This window comes from Lepisosteus platostomus, chromosome 1 (assembly GCF_059453375.1).
Source record: "Lepisosteus platostomus isolate fLepPlt1 chromosome 1, fLepPlt1.hap1, whole genome shotgun sequence".
NCBI classification, from domain to species: domain Eukaryota; kingdom Metazoa; phylum Chordata; class Actinopteri; order Semionotiformes; family Lepisosteidae; genus Lepisosteus; species Lepisosteus platostomus.
This window is the reverse complement of record NC_142611.1, coordinates 50,850,256-50,874,434: the sequence shown is the minus strand read 5'-3', so window position 1 is coordinate 50,874,434 and position 24,179 is coordinate 50,850,256. Positions and strand designations below refer to the sequence as shown.

The 24,179-nt window shown below is 39.8% G+C and overlaps 1 protein-coding gene across 2 annotated transcripts in view; it reads left to right on the top strand.

The window, feature by feature from the left end:
- dennd4c (DENN/MADD domain containing 4C) overlaps nucleotides 1–24,179 on the top strand; it is an 81,265-nt gene that overhangs the window by 10,696 nt on the left and 46,390 nt on the right. The window contains exons 1-3 of one of the 2 annotated variants that reach the window (XM_088631297.1): nucleotides 12,267–12,575; nucleotides 16,225–16,535; nucleotides 23,599–23,851. In XM_088631297.1, the coding sequence (XP_088487423.1) occupies nucleotides 16,237–16,535; nucleotides 23,599–23,851 (552 nt within the window). In that variant the 5' untranslated portion in view covers nucleotides 12,267–12,575; nucleotides 16,225–16,236. Of the gene's footprint in view, nucleotides 1–12,266; nucleotides 12,576–16,224; nucleotides 16,536–23,598; nucleotides 23,852–24,179 lie in introns of those variants that run through there. The other variant, XM_088631288.1, reaches the window with a different exon arrangement.

The following is a 24,179-nucleotide window of genomic DNA, read 5'->3' as shown; positions in this document are numbered from 1 at the left end:
AAAGGCTTATGAAACGGGATGCTAGTTCATCTTTATCCTTTCCTTAGAGTGTTTTAGATTGCTTTTTTATTGTATGTGAAAAGGATTTCAGTATTGATCCTTTTGCTTGACTTGCAGTAAAACTCAAACATCAAACTTGCACTCAAGCATGCAAACATAAGATAAATATAAAAAGTTCTGCACTCTAATGTTGGTTTTGTTTACTGTGTATCCTGCTTGTAGTGGAGAAGCTTTGATATCAGCCTGCCCTGGTAATGGGTGAAGCATAACTGATCCTTTATTTGACAAATATTGGAAAATATCTACTCAAGATTGAGTAGTGTTTTGAGATCATGTGCCACTTGGGATTTGTTTTCTTTGGCTCTTAAAAAATAATTTTAGTCATCTCATTCTCCGACTTCTCTTGTATGTTTGTACAGGGAGCAGTAAACTGATGTGATAGAAATGTGTGATTGGTAGGTGCAATAATGGTGTATAGAAATGTCTGATAAATTATCCGGGTGTACAAGGAGAATAGCACAGAAGTGCTTCTGCTTTGTTTTTCTACTCATTTACCTCATTTTCTCAAGATGATTCTCCGGGCACACGAAATCAGATGGGCTCTTTATAATTGAAGTGGAAACGACAACAGGAATTATGCAGTTCAAAGGAAATGTGATGTGTTATTTAACAACAGGGAATTGCCAACGATATAAGCCGAGCCTGAGAGTTAATATAATAAGTCACTGACTGTTTCCTGCATGAGCAGTAAATTTGTTAAACAGACTACTACTAAACTCGCTTCAGTGCTGTTGTTTCATGATACTGGACAACTTGGACGAAGCATCTGTGTTTATTCACCCAAAGAAAACATGTATCCACCCTATAATCCATCCATTATCTAACTGCTTTATCCAATCCAGGTTTGTGGGTTAGCCAGAGCCTATTCCAGTAAGCAATGGGTGCAAGGCAGCATACACCCTGGGTGGGACACAAGTCCATTGTAGGGCAGACACACAGACACACACACTTATACCAGGGCCAGTTTTCCCAGAAACCAATTAACCTACCAGTCTGTTTTTGGTCTGTGGGAGAAAACTGGAGGAAACCGATGTGAACTTAAGGAGATCCAAACCCCATGCCGATAGCACCCCATATTTAATAATAATTGCTTACACTAATATTGTGCTTTTCTGGCCACTCCACTCAAATTGCTTTACAGGTAATGGGGACTCTGCTTTACCACCTCCTGGATGATGCGACGGCAGCCATAGTGCACCAGTACGATCACCACTCATCAGCTATCAGTGGGGAGGAGAACAGAGTGATGAAGCCAATTCATAGATGGGGATTATTATGAGGCCATGATTAGGAGGTCAGGAGATAATTTGGCCAGAACACCAGTGTAATACTCCTATTCTTTTTTAAAAACGCCCTGGGACCACAGAGTCGGGACCTGTTTTACATCTCATCCGAAGGACCACGGCTACACCTTTTAACAGTATAGTATCCCTGTCACATCCCTGATGTAGACAGCATAGGGTGAGAGGCCCCTACTGGTCCCACTAACACCTCTTCCTGCAGCAACCTAAGCTTTCCCAGGAGGTCTCCCATCCAGGTCCTGACCGTGCTCAGTGGGTTACCAGTTGTCAGTTGCAGGGTGATATACAGTAGCTGCTGGCTATATGTAAAATAGAACCCAGGGCCCCAGTGCTGCAAGGCAAGAATGCAAACAACTGCACCGCTGTTCTGCCCATTCAAAAAAACAATACATTTAAAACCGTTAAAGCACCAGAGTCAGGTTTTTGCTTTGCTGTAGCTTTGTGGTTTTATGGCTGATGATGATCACTTCACAGAATCAAGAGTCTCAGAAAATGGTGTTTTCTTAGAAATCTGAAAAGAAAAGTTTTTGTTTCAGTGTTGCATATTTCACTTTCTGCTTCAAGTCCTGTATCGTGACGCCAAGTTCCGGCCCTGCTGTTGGGTTATGGCACGTCATACCCAACTTCAGGAATCTTGAACCAGCTGTTTCAAAGATGCTTACAATTTGGTGTTCTACATATTGTATCCCAAAGCATCTGTGTTGGCAAAGAAACGCTTGATTTGTCCACTATAACGTGCGTAACAGCGTGGGGCTTATAGTAATCAGGCTTGCCTCCTGACGTCAAGGTAGAAGCATGCAGTTTTTGCACATTTGAGGACAGGCTTTGCCAAATATGTGGGGGAGGTATTGTACAGTATGTATCTCAGGTTTTGAGTATGATTGATGTATTGGTGTATTTCTCTTAGCTCAATCGAGAGGACCAAATCACATCCTGCACACTATCAGTGCAGTTGAACAGGCGCTCACATCATCACTCACATATTACACCATTGTAAGAGCTCCATTACACAGACTTTGAGTTTGTTTATCTGTTTGTAACCACGGCACATCACCGAACGGTTAAAGAGGATGTGGTGCTTGTAGCCATTGTCTTTCGCTAACCCGTTTTGCAGTTTTAACTTTTAAGCTAGTCCTTTTCTGTAAGGAATACTGAATAGTCTCAAAAATGACTCACTGCCTGTGGTTCACCAGTTAAAAGAAACAATTGTCATCTCCATTGATAAGCACTTGACTCGCTGGGGAGAGAGACATATTGCTGTATTCTTCTGAGAATTTCTCACCTTTGCACGATTAATCAGCACTTTTGCAACCGACCTGTGAAATTCATCTTTCCAGTTTTAGTTTGTCTCAGAATCAAATAGGTTCTGTTTTTAGCATTTTCCCATATAGATGTGTACATATACAGCGTTTTTTCTCAGGAGCTTAAAAGGAAATGTAGATTATTTTTTTTAATTATAAGAGGAGAAAAAATTGTTATTGCTCCTGTAGGTTTTTAGCAAAAAAAGCACATTTCCATTTCAAGGGTCAGTGTTATAACAGACATTCCTCCATAGGTTTTAAAACCACTGTCCAAAGCACAGTAAAAGATTAAATGAATGTTTTTTACTTTTCTACTGTACCACTTAATTCTCCCGGACTCCTTGTGTGTAGTGTTTAAATCTTAATGCAGGTAATAGAACAGGACCCATAGTTGGGCCAGCACACACACTCTTTCCTGTGTTCTTACCACTAAACATTCATGTGTCCACTCCTTTTCAAAGTCTGCCTAACCAGGCAGACAGTGGTCACAAGGTAAGATACACCCTGGGCGAGATGCCAGTCCCTCACAGGGCGCAGGGACAGCTGCGCTAGCACGCCAGTCAGTTGCACTCACACACATCTCGGATGCCACACCAGTCTGTCGCAGGGCACACATGCACTAACGCGAGCAAGGGGAGGAGACACAGCTTAATCTATCTTGTCCCCTGTGAGAGGAAAAACAAAGTACCCTGCAAAAACCCCCAGAGCCATGGGAGAACATGCATACTCCACACAGAAGCCCCCCATCCCGGTCACAGCCCAGGATCCAAGAGCAGTGAGGCAGCTTTCCACTGTGATGCCCAGCACTAACCTCACTGCAGCTTTATTAGTTTGTGCTGAGTAACTGGGCAACTACTTTTTCTTGTAAAGGTGCATGGTGTAAAGGTTTTTGTAATTTATTGTGGTTGATAGGAGAGCAGTCTTCCCCTTTGCAGTCAGAGCCTTTTTTTCCCCAAGTTCAGGGGACTTCTTTTACATGCTCTTTTCCCAAGAATGCCTGACTTTCATTCAAATGCAAAACCTGTCAAGAGCTGTTCGTGACTCATATCCAGCAATTTACATCTAGATCAGGAAAGGCCTGCTTTAACTGTGCTAGCGGGGAAGTCTCTGTGAAATGATGCCGTGACAAATAGACACAAGTGTTGACTTCTGTATGGTGGTCAGAAGATATTTTTTTTTCTCCCGTCGGAAGCAAAATCTTGTCTTTTGAGATGGAAAAAAGGTGAGATCACTGGCTGCATTGTACAGATCAGGGGAATTGCAATCTGCTGTGACAAGATATACTTAGGATCGTTACTGTACCTCAAAACGCAAGCTCTTTCTTCTGAAGAACAAAGGTAAATTAATGTAAATCAAGGTTGGACAATATCAGACATGCATATTTCATGGTAGAAAATACACTGACACTAATACATAGTCCAAATTATAGAAATATATATTAATGTAAATTATGTCCTCAGATAAAATCCACAAATGAACATTTCAGTACTTGTACCAAGAAATGAGTGGTTTTAGCAATATTTGTCCCCGGGATAGACAGTGGAAATCTATATAGCGGGCCTTTTCTTAGAATCAAGGGCAAGTCTTTTGCTTCTGAAAGCTGTGGCTTTATAGAAAGTGCAAGACACTTTAGCTTTCTAAAGTCCATCAGGATGCTGTCAGCTGCTGTGGAGGCTGACTCTGGCAACTTGACCCCTTGGTTCTCAACCCAAGACTGTTTCAGGGAAAGCAAGACTTTCTGTCAGCTTGTTAAAGAAATTACACAGAAACATATAAAGATCATACTGACTGGAATACATACTGAATAATCTTACTAGATCTTGAATAAGTAAGGATAATCTAAGTATTATAAAAACAAAGTAGAAACAGAACTGTTTGTGTAAGTATCATTTATTTTGTAAAGGGTAGCAATAATGCATGTATTAAGTGGATGCTGAAAAGTGTTTTTAAAATGTGTGTCTTCCTTTAATTTGTAATGGGATTTGCTTATTCAATATTATTAATTTGATGTACATGACAGCTAAATCCTGTGTATTTGAAGTGAATGTTACAGTTTTTGCTTTGTGTTAAAGAACAGAGGTTCTTTCATTGCTGCCACTAAGGAATTGAATTGTTTGGTTAACAAAACTGGTAACTGGGTGATAAGTCATCATTGATTTAAGGGCCTAGGAAAGATTGAAGAGGTAGATATACATATCAAAAAGTACAGTGGATATATGTATATAACAGAAGGTTAGTACAATAGATTGCAGCAGTTTTTCAGTTTTTGTGACAAAAAAACTGTATAGGGAATACTAAAGAGTTGCAGAAATATAAATGGATAAAGTTTAGATGATGTACAGTAAGTGACATAGCTAAGGGAGAAACCGGCATGACTCAGGCTGAACAAAGACAAAGTCTCACAGTAGGATTTAATCAACTTAAAAAGCCAGATATTGCTTAACTAACCTGACAGCAGTAATGGATACAATGTATAATGTAGAGCATACTACAGTATATAATAAATTTAGAGTTTCAGAAGCTCTGGTAAGACTGCCCATAATGGACTAACTGTCGGATTGCAGGTAAAATGCATTCAAGGTAAAGCATTGAGACCCGAGTAATGGAGAAAAATAAGTACATTAGTGGAATACCACAGGGATCTGTATTTGGACCACTGCTCCTCTTAATTTATATCATTAAACTATGTTCTGGTATGATTAGTAATTTAGTTATATTTGCAGGTTATACCAAATGTGGAGGATTATGAAGCATGGCAAAAGCTGGCAAATTTACATGAATATACACACATTTGTCAAACAGAATGTTGGGATGTTATGAAAGTTTCTTTGATGCAAACTAAGACTGTATGTGAGGCTGGGCTGGGAAATCATGATTTTTTTCCATTCACTCAAGCACATCCACCCAATAATTTAAATGGGTGAATTAAAGAAGAGTAAGGCACCTACTCAGAAATTCAATATAGTAACTGTGCTTGTCAACAAGACTTTAACTTGACGAGCTGCATGTATTAGAAAGTCTTAGAAATGGCAGAGACAGTTTTATATGAATGTGACAACACACCTGCTCTGCGATGTTTATGATTATCAAACTGTCTTCAACCCAAGTGTGACATTGCTGTAATGTCCTTAAAAGAAATCTAATTTCAGCCACATTTAACATGACACTTGAAGAGAATTGTAACTGTAGGTAGAGGCTTGAATTAATCCTCTGCACCAGTTACTTTGCAATTAGCACTATAGAAATAAAAAAAATATATAAATGAAATAGTGCAAGGTTTCCTGTACAATTCTGTGATCTACAGTGAAACTGAACAAATTAAAATTATTTACTGACTACACAGTAACCTTCATTTATTGGGACAGTAAAGTCAAAACGGTTATTTTTGCTTTACTATCAAGACATTAAAAATCAATTTGTGATCATGAGATTAATATTAATGCTAATATTAATTCTAACTACAATATCATTGTTCAGGGTAATTCCATGCATGCAGTGCCTTGCAATAAGTGCCTTTCAAAAAGTATTTGGACCCTGGCAGAGTTTCACATTTTGTTGCTTTAAAGCTTGCGGTCTTAACATTTTCAGGTAGCAATTATATTATTGAATTTGTTATCTACAAAGAAATTTGCTATTACACAGAAAAAAGAAAGAAGAGTGGGAAAAGTCCTGATTGTATTTAAGGATTTAAACACTTGGGTGTAGGAAATCTAATTGAATTTAGGTGCGCAAAATTACAGTATCGAGTCATACACTTAGTTTGTCTGTTTGCAATAATAAGGGTTCACATGAATTCAGAATAACGCACCTATGTCTGTAAGTGCAAGGGTTTAACCATGGAGACCAAGGAGCTTTTTATAACCACTTGGGGATAAAGTTGTATAAAGGCAGAGATCAGGAGAAGGGTATAAAAACATTTCCCCTCCATATCTCTTTGAGTATGGTTAAATTCATCGTTAAGAAATGGAAGGCACCTAGGTACTGCCTAGAATAAGCTGTCCCTTCAAACTGAGCAGCCATGCAGGGAGGAAGCCAGTTAGTGAGGCCACTGTCAGGCCAGTGCTGACTTTGAAAGAGTCACTGATTACTGGAATATTCCAGTGACTCCACAAAGGGGACTTGCAAGGAGCTGGAAAAAACATTTCAAATCCCCTATGGAGCTCGTAACTAAATTCCACAGTGAGAACCGCAAACATGGAAAAAGGTTTTGATGTCAGATAAGACAAAATTGGACCTTTTTGGTCTAAAGACAAAGCATTACATCTGACTTAACCTCAACATAATGCATCACTCAGTCAACACTATCCCTTCTGCATGGTGATGCAGCATTATGTTATAATTCTGCTTCTCCTCAGCAAGGACTGGGAAATTTGTCAAGACCGATGGGAACACGGCTAAAGCTACACACTGGAAAATTTTAAAGGAAAACCTGCTTCAGACTTAAGACTGGTAGAAAAGTTAATCCTTCAGCAGAACAGTGACTTAAAGCCCCAAGGCCTAAGCTACACTGAAGTGGTTTAAGAATAAGAAAGTGAATGGACTAGTCAAGGTCCTGACTTGAACCCTGTTGGCAATTTGTGGAAAGACGTGTAAACTAATCAGAAGTGATCTCCCAGCAAGAGAGATTGATCTAATCTGCTAAGAAGAATTGGCAAGCATTTCATCAAGCCGGTATGCAAAGTTGGCAAACACTTGCCACTGCGGCTGTAATTGCTGTCAAAGATACTTCCAGGATATATTGATTTCAAAAGTCCGAATACTGATCTATTCAGATGTGGTTCAGTTTTTTTTTCTCTTTAGTTTCAGCTAGTTACTGCAGCTTATCTTGCCCTTAGAAGTCTTCAGTTTGAGCATTCAGTTTTTGAATAAAGATGTGAAGAACAAATGTATACATCGTGTGATTTAAATACATTTGCCAGACATTGTGTATTTATTCATATTAATACAAAACTGTAGTTTGTATTCAACCCAATATTTCAGTTGACCATAAGTATTGGAACATATTCACAATAAGTACATTTCAGCGTGTAAAAGGAGTATGTGGTTGCATAAGACCCTAGACCCATTGATCTCACCAAAATCTTTTCAGATTGGATTTGAGATTTTCCACTTTTTTAAGACCGTGAACTCCTTGGTTGCTGTGGTTGTTTTGGGTCATTGTTATCGGGTGGTGTTTCACCGTGCTGCATAAGTACAAGGTATGCAGCTATTTTCATCCGCATAAACAGACACAATGTTTCTGTAAAGTTCAGAATTTATTCTACTGCTGGTGTGATGGTTAGATATCATCAATAAAGACAGGTTCCAGAGTCATCCATGCACGTTGAGGCCATGACATCTCATTCACCTTGCTTTACAGATGAGGTGGTGCTCTTTCGAACATCTGCAATTCCTTTCTTTCTCTACACATTTTAACCATTCCTCTCTCATCCTTTAAACATTGGTCGGTCCAAAGCTCTCCTGGCTCATCTTTGTACTACATTTTATGCTCTGGCTTGTCTTGTGACAAGTTTTCTCATGGTGCTGATATGGTCCTGCCTTTGTATTTCAGACAAAACTGTGGATTTTGATCACTTTATCCATGCTCTGTATACTGTGTTGATAATTTCACTGACAGTTGATTTAGGGTTTTCCTTGACATTTCTGATCATTTCATCAGCTACAGAAGTTTTTCTTGGCCGACCTGATCTTCTTTGATTGATAAATATGCCTGCGGTTTCTATCTTAGAGTATGGAGCAAGGAACCCAGGCATATTATTGAAGCTTATACCCTGATGTCTTTCAATCAGTGACTTGATGGAATCCTGGAATCAATTAACTGCGAGCTGTCAAATGGACTAGATGGGCTGAATATCCTCTTCATGTTGCTTATTCTTCTTTTGTTTCACTGAGAAGACTTGCAGTCAGTTAATGTCATGATTCGGGTTCAAGCTAGCAACACCTGGAGTACAGAGTATGTCTGTGCTTGGAGCCTGTGACTTTTCCGGATGAGTCAATGAGAGTTTTTCTTCCTATTTGACAGTCATTGAAGTCAACCATGGCTATGCAACGTTCTTATCTCTCACCTAGGTTATTAAAAATGGAGTAAATGAGCAAAAAAAACATGAGTTCAGTTTGTAGTGAGATTTCATCAGATCTTAGAAGCTAAGCAAGGTTGGACCTGGTCAGTAGTAGAATAGGAAGCCTTTACGTAAAAGTTTATTGCTGAAAACTGTTGGTGGACCAGTAGAAAACTGACTGCTTGGTCATTTAAGATCCCCCTGCTCCTGTTTGTAAGATATTAAGTCTGGAAATCCTGGTTTCGTGACTAAATTCCACTCCAGGCTTGCACAATCTGGTTCAGTCTTACTTCGACTGGCATAGCGGTTTCTCACTAATCCACCTGGTGTGCTGTGTATTGGGGCTGCTGGCGCATGATAGCTGTCACTCAGGTGGCTGCTCCTCTTCACTGATGGATGAACATGGTTCCCTCCATTCAAAGCACTCTAAGATCCTTTAGGATTAAAAAATGCTATATGAATGCAATGAATAATTATTAAAAAGGAGGTGAATAGAATACCTCCTTCTTAATTCAAAATGTCCCAAATTCAAAAAATAATCTTGAGCTTAGTTTAAAATGCTGTGAAAGAAGCATATAAAATTTTCTATTTTCTATTTATTAATCTTTTGCTTTTCCAGGCAACAAAATACAGTATGTCAACACACCCACAGCTCAGTGTTCAGACCAGTGTTGTGAAAATGTCACTTGGAGACTGCAGACACATTGCAGGAGCTGTGACAGCAGTGCTGTAACTGGCTGGTTGTTTCTCTGAGGAAGTGTTGCATTTTCCAGATAAGTGCAGTCTATTCCTTTACTTAAAGTTTTGGGGAAAGTGTGTTGTACATGCGGTCTACAGCACTGCCTCTTGTGCACTGGAAAAAAAAACCCATGTGCTCTAAAGCCCAGAAACAGGCTTGTGAGTGTTTACAGTTTTAGGAAACGACACTGGGTAGATGATTCTGTCCCCGCTGAGATAATTTGCATTTACTCACGTAAAAATCAGAGTGGGTCCGTATGAAGTGCCATGTTATTTTTCAACATTTCTATACAGTGCTCAGGTTTCCCAAGGAATGTCATAGTTAAAGTTAAAAGCAAAACCCAGACATTGCTGTGTCCCTGTTTATATGAAAACAATCATCATATTTTTCTGTTCACAAACAAAAGGCTGTCTTGTGTTGTTCCATTTTAATGTTTTCTGTCTGATAAATATTTCATAGTCAAGCATGAACCAAAAAAGGTTTTATTTTAAAATTCAAAACCATTGATTGTGGGATCATAAAAATTAAATATGAGATTGTGGTGGCATAGGGCTGAATAAACAGTTGTTAAAATGATTGTTGGCCTTATAAAAAAGGAGGCAACCTTTTTATAACATATCAAACGCAGTCACGAGACAAGAAATACTAGTTTGAAAGACCTCTGCATTTGAAAAATATTACTTGTGGTGTTATGTGGTTCTACACAGTCTCTGTAGACTTAATAAGTGTTGTCTTTTAACCGTTTGAAGTAAAGTGTGAGTGAGAGTCATTGTGTGTAGCATCAGCATTTAAAAAGGCTGGATCAGTTGGAACTATGATAAATAACTTTCCAGTGCCTCATACTAAATCTGTGCTCAGCAGCACATAACCAGCGCCAAAGGATTCTTTGGATATCCAAGTCCTGTACAGCTTTTTTTTTTTAATTTCTGAAACATCAAAGGTTAGGAAACCAGCCGAGTCTGAACAGTAAATGAAAGTTCTGTCTTCTGTGTTTCTGTCATGAAATGAAACCTTCTCTGGCCATTGCATGTTGAGACTCTTTGTTATTAAACACAAGTACAGCACCACTAATTACGTTGTGGCAGCATGTCATCAGATGCGGCTCTTCTGTAAACCAAGTAGGGTATATAATTATGGCCATGAACCAGGTTCAGTGAACATAGATGTGTTCTCCCTGTAAATAAAAAAAGTAACTTGTTTCAGCTCGTCGCTGAAAGTATTAGACTTTGGGAAAGCTCTCAGTATGCTGTTCTTCAATTTCAAGATGGAGGAAGTTATCTTTGCCGGACAGAAGATTTGGAATCATTTGGATCTTTCCCTCTTTTTGTTGCAGGCTTAGATCTTGGATGAGGCATGCACTCAGAGTTAGTAAGGGTTTTCTTTGCCTAAATGCTGGAAAACTGTGGTATTACCCTCTGGGGCCTTTTATTTGATTACCATTCTTTGTGGTATTTTGATTTAATTCATTTTTCCTTCTTTGTTTAGCTGAATGGTATGTTCATTCAGTAAAAAAAAATGAATATTGTTGCTATATTTCTGTCTTTGTCTTGTCTTCTTTGCAAGGAAATTCCAGTAAGTAAAGGCTCAGGACCTTTTTTAGAAGGTGGGGGTTACCTTATTGGGAGTTGGGCGCTAGGCTTGGGAGTTGCAGGTGTTTTCTTTGAGGTCTGAGTGTTTTCATTTCCATCTCCTCTCTTTAGGTGATGTCGCAATGACTGGTTGTTTTAAAACGGAACAGACCAGACCATTTTTTTTCTTAGTTCAGATTTGCTTCTTTCTTTACTACACCCTAACACTATGTACAGAAAAAACACAATGTGTGTCTTTATCTACTCAAGGTACAGATCTACAGTGCGACTGTTGGCACTGACACTGCTCCAGTAAGAAGCTGTTTTCTGCTGTTGGTTATGGTAATCGCCGGTCAATACAGCCATTAGTGAAAACATATAAATAACACCCTGACGTAACTAAATGATATGGCAAGTGATGGAGATTACCTCGACAAGGAAAGTTTTCCATTTATGAAAGATCAACAGATTATCCACCGAGATGATTGGATATGATTAATTGACGGAAATGTTTTGGAATTTTATTTGAACTCTTCATGAATTAAATGACAATAGGCACAGCAGTGTGGAGCAGTGATTAGAGCTCTGCTCTCATAACTGGAAGGTTGTGGGTTCAAATCCTACAGCAGGAGCAAAGAGCTTCATATTGCTTCACTAAAATGCCCATCTGTAGAAATAAATAGAAATATAAGTTATTTTGGATAAATGCATCAAACAAATAAATAAGAAATGTAAGAAATCAGGTAAAGCCTAGTCATTTAATTTATTTGAAATTGCATCTTTGCAAATGCTAAGAGGTTATTACCATGATACGTGCTGAGATACAGTATGGAAATAAGATATAAGGCAATTATGAGTCCATTAAGTACGCATTGAGTAGTGTCCTGCTTTTATAGGACATGCCCTTGGTCAGATAGGTTTGACCAGCATTCTTGAACAAGTCAGGGGTATTATTTTGGAACATTTCCAACAGTGTGAGATTTTATTTTGTGTACACGGTATTAATCGCAATGAAAACAAAGGTTATGGCAAAACCGGTTTTTGTTGTTTTAAGTTAAAATTCAGAAAGTGTAATATTTAACTCTGCAGCAGCTTTATACCACCCTGTCACCTAATCTTGTAGCGAGAATCAGGATGCTGCTGTGAGTAAGTGGTGTTTGTGGACTAGTATGTATTAATCTTCTAGACCAGAATCTGCACTCCAGTGCCCCAGTCTGGTGTACTGTAGGAGGCACCTTTCTGCAGATGAGACATTAAACCAACATACTGACTACTTTCCATTAAACACGCCATGGTATCGCTTGTACAAGTGGGGTATTAACTGTGGCGTCCAGGCTAAATTCCTCTTTGGGCTGGTACAATCTGACCTACCTTACTGCATTTTCCCCTCATTTCAATTGGTGGAGTAATTTCTCACAGTTTGTTTTCTGATCTTTGTCACCAAGACTGGTGCTGTCATTCAGGATGGAGTCGGATGAAGAGTTTCCTCGTATATATAAAGCACTGTAGGATCCTTTGGAATAAAAAGGGCTGTAAAAATCTAAGGGGTAATTATATATTTTTTTATTGATTATTGCAGATAAAGGTGAGAACAGACATTCATTATGAGAAGGATTGCCTATGTCCATGGCTCATAGAAGCCACTGGTCACAATAATCCCTGTAACCGTTAGTAATTCCATAATGCAGTGATCTAGATTTTTGTCATGTACTCTAGAATGCTATGTGAGAAGTGTCTTTCATGGTTTTTTTTTGTACTTATCAATGCATATGATTATATTTTTGTCTGCTTTCCACTTGGAATGTGTGTGTGGAGGCAATGAACATGGGTGAATTTGTTGTTTCTGATTTTAACTTCCTACAACTCGGCAAAATTATCACAGCCCTTCGATAGCCTCCTGCTGTTTGCACAACACAAATATCAGAAAGAGACCATTATTAATCTAAATGTATTTTGCCGACACTCTCTCTCATTGATTCCGAAGATTACAATAAGCTGTTTTTTTAAATATCTTTCTACCCATTTAAACAGCAGGGTTTGCTAGGGAAACGTGTGAAAAATACATTGTTCAAGAATACAACTGCAGCGACCCCCATCTGAGATTTAAAGCCACACCTGTTGTCATTCCAGAGCTAACAGCTACCCACAATTTTACTGCTCCGTCCTCATGAATGCTGTTCCTTGCTCTGTACAAATCTTGTTCCGCCACTACCAGATTCTGGAATTGAATTTCTTGCAGCATTAAGTTCCTACATCAGATTCCAGAAAGAAGACATCATCCCATCACTTGGAACTGAGCCATAACTTAGCCTTCATTTTGAGAAAAAGCTCTGGATGTTTGTTAAAACTCAAAACTGCCATACAAATCTGTCATACAGGGTATACCTGTACTGCTGCTGTCAGTTGAATGTCAGTTTGACATATACGCCAAGATTTTCTTTTAATTTTCTGTTTAGCCCTAATGTTTCACCTTTTACGAACTGTATAGAAATGTATGGACAACTGAAAAGGATTTTTTTAATTTCATGCTGGCACAGGTTTTTTTGAACTTGTGAAACATTCAGTACGGAGATGACATTACATGAGTCATTTTCCTGACTGAGTGTTTACTGCGTCACAAAAATAACTGGAACATTAGAAAGGAGGTTGTCTTGGCAACTCAAACCTTATTCACTCTGTGGCTTTCAACCAGACTGCCACACTTCAAAATAGAATCTCTACCTATCATTCAATCTCAGTCTCTGTGTAATACACATTGTATTTACTATTCTTGATTAATACATACTGTATATATGTCCATCACTACATGGACTGCACAACCAAACAGGTGTAATATTATTTCATTTACCCTTACCACTGTACAAGAGGAGTTATGTTTGTTCTATTATTCTTTAGACCCAGCACCCTTTGCGTAAAAATGTGTCTCCTATTCTCAGCTGTGACCAGTCTTCCAGTAAATGCCTTTTGTGTCATTATATTTGGTGGTATTTTTGAGTATTATGGACTTTTTTGTTAGTTTCTGGATTTTAGATTACCCCCAATTAAAAATTGCTGTGCTGTTCTTTGTGCCTGGCTAAAAAAAAAGACTATTTTACACCTTGCTCTCTGCCTTTCTCTGCAGTGTTTGCCTTGTAGTGTTGTTTTGTAATTTGTGGTTTCAAGTAGAGCAAAGTACCACAGTCTTCAATAAAAAAATTTAAACTGTATAGCATTTCCAGTTTCTGACGAAGGAAGAAGCTCTTCTTTTACAAGTACCACTAATTGAAAGAAGGAATGCTTTGTTTAATGGCTGGGTATGTTTTCACTGCCTCCTGAGGGGGGGAGGGGGTACTTGAGATGAAAGAGCAGGCCATGGGGAGTGGGGGTCCCGCTTTTCAAAAGAAAAGGAATTGGCAGTCCTTTCCGGAGATCAGTGGTCCCTTCCACATATGAAATCTTCAGTCTAAATCTGAACGTGGTTTAAGAAAACACAAAGCGGTCGAAAGCTGTTTCTGTGGTCAAATGGAGCATCGGTTCCTGCTTTGTCTGCCTGTGAACTTTGAATTTGTTGTCAGCATGCATGTTTGCTTTAGCTTTCCTTTCGTTTTCCAGCACACTCTCCTCTGCTGTGAAAGCATTTTCATTTTTTCATTTGGGTTCAACCTAAAGAGCCCCTGAACTTTGAGTGCCACCAAAAGAAAATCTGTTTGCTTCTTTTGTATCTTGGTAATATGGCCTACAGATTTTTTTTAAATAAAACTTGTTTATGTAATGTTTATAGAAGTTTTAATGTGAAATGGGTTGTACAAGGCTTTGGTCAGTCATTGAAGTTTCTTACTCTGTAGCCGTTCACTATTCAAGTCAACTCTCTCATATTTGTCCCAAACCTTTGCTTCTGGGCTGTTAAAGTTGAAGGAGTCAAGTCTATCACCCATTTTATATAGTAGAAGCTTATAAACATCCTTGCTAGATACATGAAAGGCAACATTTTTTTGGAACAGATACCAGCCCTCACGTGGTTAGTGTTATTGAAGAGAAATTCTCGGGGAAAGAAAAGTAATGAAATGCTGTAGACCTGTTTCATGAGGTGTTAGAATATAGACCTGGAGATCATGAAGTTCTCCGTGTGACAGCATAAAGTTTGTGTGCATGGTGACAGCTTCATGTCTGAAGAGAAACCCTGTGAAAACCTCCCATCTCTGCAGGCCGCCACAAGAGGACCCATAATGACTGTTAACAATTTTCAGATGAAAGCCCTTTTTTAAGAGCTATTGGAGAGTGTCCAAAATGGGGGAAAAAATGTGTTCTGAATTAAGCAAACATTATTCAGGGAGGTGGCATTGCTTTGATGAATCTTTTTTGTGTGGTTAAACTCGCTAACACCTTAAATCCACCTAATGCGCTGGGAAGTTAACATAAGAACATAGGAGAGGGTAAAATGAAGAGGAAGCCATCCAGCCCACCTTGTTTGTTTGGTTGCTAGTAGCTAATTGATTCCACAATCTCATCCAGCCGTTAGTGTTAAAGTTGCAAAGCTGTGCTGAAAATAGCATATGACTTCTTTGAACATCTTCAGCCTGTTCTGAAATTTGCATGCGGTTCTGCCTAGTTGATTAACTATCTTCTTGAGTAATTTTTCTCTGGAACGGTCTTCAGTCAATAAATAAAAGAGTAAATAATAAGCGGTTGCTTTATACATGCACCATTTGTAGCATTTAATAATTAGAAACCTAAAAATGAGCAGCAATTCACCTCTTGATTAGACTGCCAGCTTTTCAGCTGCGAAATTGCCAGTCAAAAGTGACGGCTTCTGAGTGTTTTGAGCTCTGGGGTTCAGCATTCACTGCGAGAAGCAGAATGTTTGCTCTACCATGGAAAATAAGACAGAATTCAAGAGAATTTTCAAACACTACCACCATGATTCACATCTCCAGTATCATGTTACTTAGCTGAATATCTCTAGCCTCGTTGTTTGACAATCCAGCGATTGTTAGTTGAGTCTTTACAATTTTACAGGCTGTATAGCCTTAAGAGGGTTGATGCTTTCCCCAGCTTTGACATCGTCAGGTGACAAATGAAGGATGTTTGAGGCTTCAGTAACAATCCATTCCCTCTCGCATGGACAGTCAATCTGCTTGTTCTGCAGTGTTTTAGGCAGAGCAACTCTTGCTAGCGTACTTTGTTACAAATAATGTGTTTTTTTATTTTTATTTTCAGGCACGTCCAGCCATGCTAGAAGACAAAGGTCACCGAGTGACTGACTACTTCGTGGTGGCCGGGCTGACTGAGAAGTCCACCCCTCTGGAACAAGATCTCTCGGAGACGAAGTCCAGTGGGCCCAAGGCACCCATCACTGACCTCGCAGTCATCATCAAGTCAGCCGGGGAAACTGTGCCCGAGGGCTTCACCTGCATTGAGACCACCTACACGGGGCAGCCTGCCAACCTCAACCATGGCAGCATCAAGAGCCCCGAGCTCTTCCTGTGCTACAAGAGGGGACGAGAGAAACCCCCGCTCATTGACATCGGGTGAGGGCTCCGAACAAACACAGGCTGCACACCACACACTGATCCACAGCCTCTAGTGATGGACTGTGTGCGTGGCCATCTTTTCTCCAAAACAGCTTCTGCATTAAAAATCATTTTAGTGCTTGTAAATCTTATTTAAACCTCTAGGCATTAAAACCTCAAGTTCGAACATGCACTGCAGCCAATTCTTATTAGACTCTTACTTTTCCCATGAAGAAATGGCACAGCTGCTCTGTCAATAGATCTTTCGGTATTATATGAAGCTCTTTTGAAGATGGCTGTATAACAGGTCTTAGTATTATTTTACACAGCTTTCTCTCTGAAGGAGAATATCACCTTCTGCTTCTCTGTTTCCCACAGCATATCTTTTACAAAGTGCAAAGAGAAAATGAAGTAAAAATGACCATTTCAAGTCTTTGGAAACCCACTGTTGAAACAAAATGGTGTGGATATTAGTTTACACTTCTGATCATTAGGGACGGAGTTGTCAAATCATTGTCCATTTGTCATGCCAGCTTTATGTTATAGGCAGGGGGATATTTGGGATAGAGTCTGAAGTGGGCTTATGGTGTCTGAGGCTAAAGAACAATATCTTTTGACAAGTCTTGACATTTTGAGAACCTTTCCCAAGTTTCTTGTGCTCCACCTTTATGTTTGTTCTGTTGATTATAAGTGTTCTTTTGAAGTTGCGGTTGGTTCATCAAACTAATAAACAGTAGTTTCCAGGAAAAGGACAGGAAGACTCTGGTTTCACATGCTTACTAATAAAAACTGGCTGCTGCTTAATTCTCTTATCTTTATTGGTGGATATGAGGGAAGATGGACTGGTGGAGACACTGAGCAGACAGCACTGCACTGTGAAATACCTCCTTTAATGTTGACTACTGCTAAGGAAGGAATACGTGCTTGGACAGTGTGCATGCATTATTGATTGACTCTTCTGGCATCATGAAATATCCAGTTCCAGTGTGAACCTGAGTTCCTCTCTGCTCAAAGAGAAGGGGACTGTGATGCAGACACAGGATTTTCTAGTTAGGTGGATCCATGAAGTTTGTTGCCACTAGCTAAAGCCTAGAGTTGCAGTCTTGCTGCTTACATAGGCATGGAACAGTAGTCATTTCATTATGGTACATTAGGGGACAACTGGAGTTCAGGAATAGCTTTGCTGTTTCTCCTGACCTGAAGGTGATGACGTGGTCTTGGATTCCTGTCTGTTTTTCAGAAGGTGTTCTCTGTGACTTACTGGGCCTCTTGCCAGTGTGTGTCTGTGAACAGCCCTCTCCTTCAGGGCAAATAAGTAGGCTCAAGTTCCCAACAAGACAGCAGCATGCACACCCCTCTGCTCATGCTCACTCTACAGTGCAGAGCTCAATGGAGGCAGTTGACACAGAGCCATCACAGTGGCTTGTGAGCTTCCACCAAAAGAAGTCCAAATACTCTTTTAAGCTTTGCAAGTGTTGGCTGATATTAATGCTTTATGCAACTGAGGATACGGTTACTGTTGGTGCTTATACACTTGTATTTGACTTAACTCTGTAGTACAGAGTACTAGTAGGTTGTTAGGTAGTTAGCTTTATCATTTTTGACCCATACATCATACATTTTGTGCAAAATGTTTAGCCACTTACCAGAGTGTGGAGCTTATTGTTTTTCTTAAAACATGTTAAAGAGAACTACTTTTTCATGCCCTATAGTGAACATCTGTTTTGGCATGATGCTGTTTAAAGGAGAACCGCTGTATGTGCTGACAAAGAGCTGTCTGACTTCTTTATTCCTTAACTGCTGTTTCCTTGGGTAGGTCAGAATTAGCATTAATACCCCCTATTTTGCTGTTGATGATTTCAAGGAAAAGGCTGCAAAAATCCATTACCAGTACTGGATTGTTAATGTTCTTTAACATTCACTCAATGTTTTAATGGGTGGAGTAGAAGAAAATGTTTTTCAGCCTGTCGTCTTAGTAGGAGAACACAAATTGTAGGGTCAGGCTTGTTATAATTTTTGCATATATTTCTTTTTTAAGTTCAGTTCTAATAGGGAAATTTATGACACTCAATATGACCTGCAAAAACATTTCAAGGCACACCTGCTTATGTACTGAAATTCTTATGTCCTTTCTGGAGTTACGAGTTACTGGCTGCAGTTCTAATGGCTCTTGAACTCTTCTGAAGTTCCACTTGCTTCTTCTGAAGTATTGTGTCTATTAAGGTTTATTAAAAGTCAGGTTGATATTCTTTTAAGCTGAGTAGAGTAAGATGTTAGTTTTTAAAGTAGAGTGCATTGTTGCTTGGCTGTACGGTACATGAAGGTCCGTCTAAACAACTCTTTTAGGTTAATAAATTTGAATTTATTATTATTATTATTATTATTATTATTATTATTATTATTATTATTATCTGAATAGATGTGTTTACACATCCTAAATCACAACACATAATCCTATATTACAAAAATAAGCTTCATAGATTTAAATAATTCCTGTTAATAGTTACTTTTTTATTTTCTGATATCTTTGCCAATCTGCATTTAAAACAGAAGAGATTTTGAAGGAAATGCACTCTATTGAACAAACCTCTCCATTCAGAATAAACCTGACTTTATAGAATGGGAACTAGTGTACAGACGTGCATGATAGTCTTCATTCGAGAATGGCACAATCCTTTAACGTAAAATAGCATCTGTTCTACGGCATGAACTGAAAGCACGATGAGGAAAAACAAAACATATCTTATATGTGCAGGCATATCGTACTGCAACAACAAATGGACAGATCCACAGTATTATGTTCTGGTTCCTCCTTGATAAATGCTCTTGTACTTTATCTTGTGTAAGATGCAAGTGTGGGTGATGATTGCAGCCCCACCATTATGCATTATCTGGTGTTATGATAAGGCACCTTGAAGAGCACATAACTGCATTTATGTAGCTACCAATAGAAATAATAGCATATAGTTTTGGAGCTGGGGTCAACTGGCAGCAGATGACAGTAACCTTGCATATTTGGAAAATGCATACAGCTTTAATCTCCAGCAAACTCAGAGCTGGCAGGTCCATAGGCAATATAATAATTGCCTGTTTGTGCTGTTGCTTATGCAGTTCATCTAGATAATAAGCATTTGTGTTCTCCTTTTATTTGATTCTAAGACAAAGAAATTGGTTTCGGTAGCTACAGGGAAATTAGCTTTTGTGCATACCCAATTTTCAGTTTTTCTGAAATACGCTACATGGTTGGCTTTGCAGCAGATTTTGTTAAACTGCTACCATGTAGCTTCAAGCCTTTTAAATTTAAAACATCCGAGGCCTTTTTTTGACCAGTGTAAAAGTTATATGTAGAAACAAGCACGGGTTAATTCGTCACTGAAAAGGGAAAAAAAATAGACAAAACCACCTTTCAGCTGTGGTGCCTTTTCAGGTGTGTCGGGTTTATGTCTCCATTTTCCAGAACGTGTCTGACTCTGATTAAATCCTGTTTAGTTCTTATTTAAAGCGAAGATGTTTGTTTTGTGGGTAATTGACACAGCCCTGTTTTTCTCAGTGCAGCAGTGGAGTGCGCTGGGGCTTGTGAACACATCAGTAATCGACTCCTGTGTGTTCAGAATGGGAGCTTAACGGCCTCCCCAGTAAAGTGCTTCCAAAAGGGACCACGGTGGCCCTAAGGAAGGGTCTTTTTATTCCTGAAGACGGTAATTAGTAATTACATCTGTTCCTGCTGGAGCAGCCTTTCTGTAGTCTTTCGATGGGTCACTGTGGTGGTCAGAGTGTCATACTTTCCGAAAGTGAAAGCAGCGAAAAACCGAGCTCAAGCAGAGCTGGTGCGCGCTGTCTGCAGCCGTGGTTACTGTTGTTTGTGAACTGCTCGCTCACGGTCCTGTCCCTGGAAACTCCATGGCAGTATTTGAGAAGGTGGAGGAAGTTTGCTCTCTTCTGACAGTTTGGACCACAGAACAGAGAAATGGCCTCTTTTGTCGTCGTTTGTTTTATTTGCTTGTTTCAGAGTACTGACCTTTTGACCTTTACTAGGAGCCTCTTACATGTGACGTCAACTTCACAGCACAGAAACCGCCCTAGTCAAAGTCACCAACGATCTCCTAATAGCTTCTGATTCTGGTTCTCTTTCCATACTCATCCTTCTTGATCTCAGTGCTGCCTTTGACACTGTTGACCATAACATCTTGCTTTCTCGTCTCGAGACTGTGTTTGGAGTCTCTGAAACTGCCCTCAAATGGTTTAAGTCTTACCTCACTGATCGCTGTCACTTTGTCTCTCTCAATGGGTACAGGTCTGAAATTGGTCTTGTCAAGTCTGGTGTCCCCCAGGGCTCAATACTGGGCCCCTTGCTCTTCAGCATTTACATGTTCCCACTTGGTCAGCTTTTAAGATCACATGGCCTCAGCTTTCATTTTTACGCTGACGATACTCAAATATACATCCATACCAAACCCGACACTGATGTGGCTGTCTCTATTCTATCTAATTGCATCTCTGACATAAAAATTTGGATGACTCAAAACTTCCTTCATCTTAACTGTGACAAGACTGAAGTCATGCTTATTGGTACCCCCCATCAACTTCGTAAAGCCAGTCCTGTAACCCTGTCTGTAGATGGCTCTGTACTTGAGCTTCAATCAAAATTGAAAAACCTTGGGGTTATATTCGATTCTGGCTTAACATTCGACCCACATGTACAGCATACTGTCAAAACATCTTTTTTTCACCTTAGAAATATCGCAAGACTACGCCCTATGCTATCATTAACTGTGGCTGAAAAGCTGATCAACATATTTGTATTCTCTCGAATTGACTACTGCAATGCTCTGCTCCCTGGGGTATCTAAATCTACTCTGAACAAGCTGCAGTATGTCCAAAATTCGGCAGCCAGAATCCTGACCAGTTCTAGTGCAAGTGTTCACATTACTCCTGTCCTGGAGTCCTTGCACTGGCTTCCGGTCTTTAAAATCCTCATGCTCACCTACAAGGCTTTACATGGCTTGGCACCTCAATACCCGTCTGAACTTTTATCGCCCTACTCCCCACCTCGCAACCTCTGCTCTTCAAATTCTGCCCTCCTTACTGTCCCCCAAGCCCGTCTACATTGTATGGGCGACAGGGCCTTCTCCTGCTATGCCCCCAAGCTCTGGAACTCTTTGCCCAAGGATATTAGAGAGTCACCTTCTCTAAACTCCTTCAAATCCAGACTCAAAACCTTCTTCTTCAGAAAAGCCTTTACTTAACTGGTTCCATTCTTCACCCCTCTGCTCTTCTTAATACCATCTTCCACGGTCTCCTCTATTGTTATTGTTGTATTGTTGTAATTATAATTGTGTCCTGTCTTGTGAAATTGTCTTATTTATTGTTGTAGTCTTCTTATTTATTGTTATTGTCATCCTGTAAAGCGCTTTGAGAAGCCACCTTTAAAGGCGCTATATAAAATAAAGTTTATTATTATTATTATTATATTATTATTACATGTCCAGCCACCTGCATTCAATATACAGTTAGCAAATCCCAGTGCTAAAAGCCTTTCTTAATGCGAAAGGAGGAACAGTCTTCAGTTGATCAAGAAATAGATTTATTCCATGCTGAAAAAAAGAAGAAAGAAAACACAACGTTTCGGCCGTGGAGCCTTCTTCAGGTTCGGCCGTGGAGCCTTCTTCACACCTGAAACGTTGTTTTTTCTTTCTTCTTTTTTTTCAGCATGGAATAAACCTATTACTTGTTCCTTTTTAGGCTAAACATGCTGACGCAGCTACTTACTTGAACTACTACAGTCTTCAATTGCTGCCTTGTATTATTATTTTTTGCTCCTTAGTTTTCCTTTGATACATATGAAAGAGATTTTTCTTAGATATTGTTCACACCCTTCTGAAGATATATATTTTTTTCTCCACATTTTCCAAAGCTTATAATTTGGAAGGGGTTGCAGAAAAGCAAAAAGGAAAAAAAAAGTTCAACAAAGTGAAGGGCAGGCACGACAGCACAAATTTGACAGAAGAGCTGCTTTTTAAAATAAAAATACTTCCTCTGTCGATTTATAGTCATAGGGGAAATTGCAGTTCTGTTCAAGTTCTTTTAAACAGACTTTGCTATTTCCAATACAAAAACAAGGATAAGAGGCAGACCTGATCATTTCCATGGAATCATAGCTGGACAGAACCAATTCAATGAACAACAAAACCAGGCTGTGAACTTCACAGCACGTAGGTGTTTAGAAATGTGAGTCATCACGGAAGCTTTTTCCACTGGGCTTTTTTCCTTCTCCCTTGATCTTAGTGTGTGTGCTTTTTCATCCTTTTTAATTTTCAGATCTCCGTCCCGCAGAAGCTGTTCCAGAGTAAGAATGGAGTGCTGATGGCTTACAGCACATCCTGGCTTTCAGCAAAGGGCTGTTCAGTGGCCAGTAGCTGCTCTGGTGGCAGCACTTAGACCTCCAGTTTAATGTAGCCATAGGCTCATGGGTGTTTGTGTGAAAGCGGAAAACTCTTAATCTGCCCCTGCTGCTACCTGTATTTATGCCCAGTAAAATCTGATAATAACTCCAGTCAGTCTATTCATGCAATGGATTACTAAACTGTTCCCTTTCAGATAAGCTTTGCTCTGCATATATTTCCTATTCATTATTTAACCAGTCTTATTGTGTTTTTCTGTAAATGTCAACAGTCTGAAGGCTATTGATTTCACAGACACAGAGGAGATTACTAGATGTCTGCAAATACAAAAAGCCTCCTTTGAAATTGTTTTTTCTCTGCTATACTGTATATTAAAAGTTCACTATTTTCTTTAAACTTATTGCTTTTTTACAGATTTTTTTAAAACTCTTGTTAAAGAAGCAGACATGACTTGTTTCCAGAAGTAGACTTCTGACTTTATCCGGTTGTGTTTAAAAGGAGGAAAACATTTCTTTCTTCACAAGTTACTTTTGTACTAAAATACTGGAAATTAGGACTGCAGAAGGATAAAGCCTTTTTTTTCGGGGTTTCCAGCACTGCCTTCAAGGTGGTTGTTTCCGGCTGGTTTGTGGGGTAAGTGTGACTGTGCTGGAGGTAACAGCCCCTGTGTGTTGCCTCAGGGTGCTGTATGAGGGCAAGGAGAGGCTGATCCAGGGCTGCGAGGTCATCCAGGCCACGCCCTACGGCCGCTGCGCCAACGTCAACAACAGCTCGGCCACCTCCCAGCGCATCTTCGTCACCTACCGCCGCGCCCCGCTGGTGCAGCCCCAGAACTCGCTGGCCGTCACGGACATCTGCGTGATCATCACCAGCAAGGGGGAGACCGCGCCGCACACCTTCTGTAAGGTCGACAAGAACCTCAACGGTGGCATGGTAAGACCCCTGGGATCTCGGCAGCATGTGTTCTTTTTTTCCAATAGACTTGTACATTTCACCCTGCAACTCGCAACTGGCAGCCCACTGAAGCTCAGCAGGTGCGAGCCTGGTCAGTACCTGGATGGGAGACCAACAGGGAAAAACTAAGGTTGCTGCTGGAAGAGGTGTTAGTGGGGCCAGTAGGGGGCGCTCACCCTGCGGTCTAGGTGGGTCCTAACAGTACAGTGACAGGGAAGTTATACTGTAAAAAAGGTGCCATGAGACATAAAAACAACGTCCTGACTCTCTGTGGTCATTAAAAATCCCAGGGCATTTCTCGAAAAGA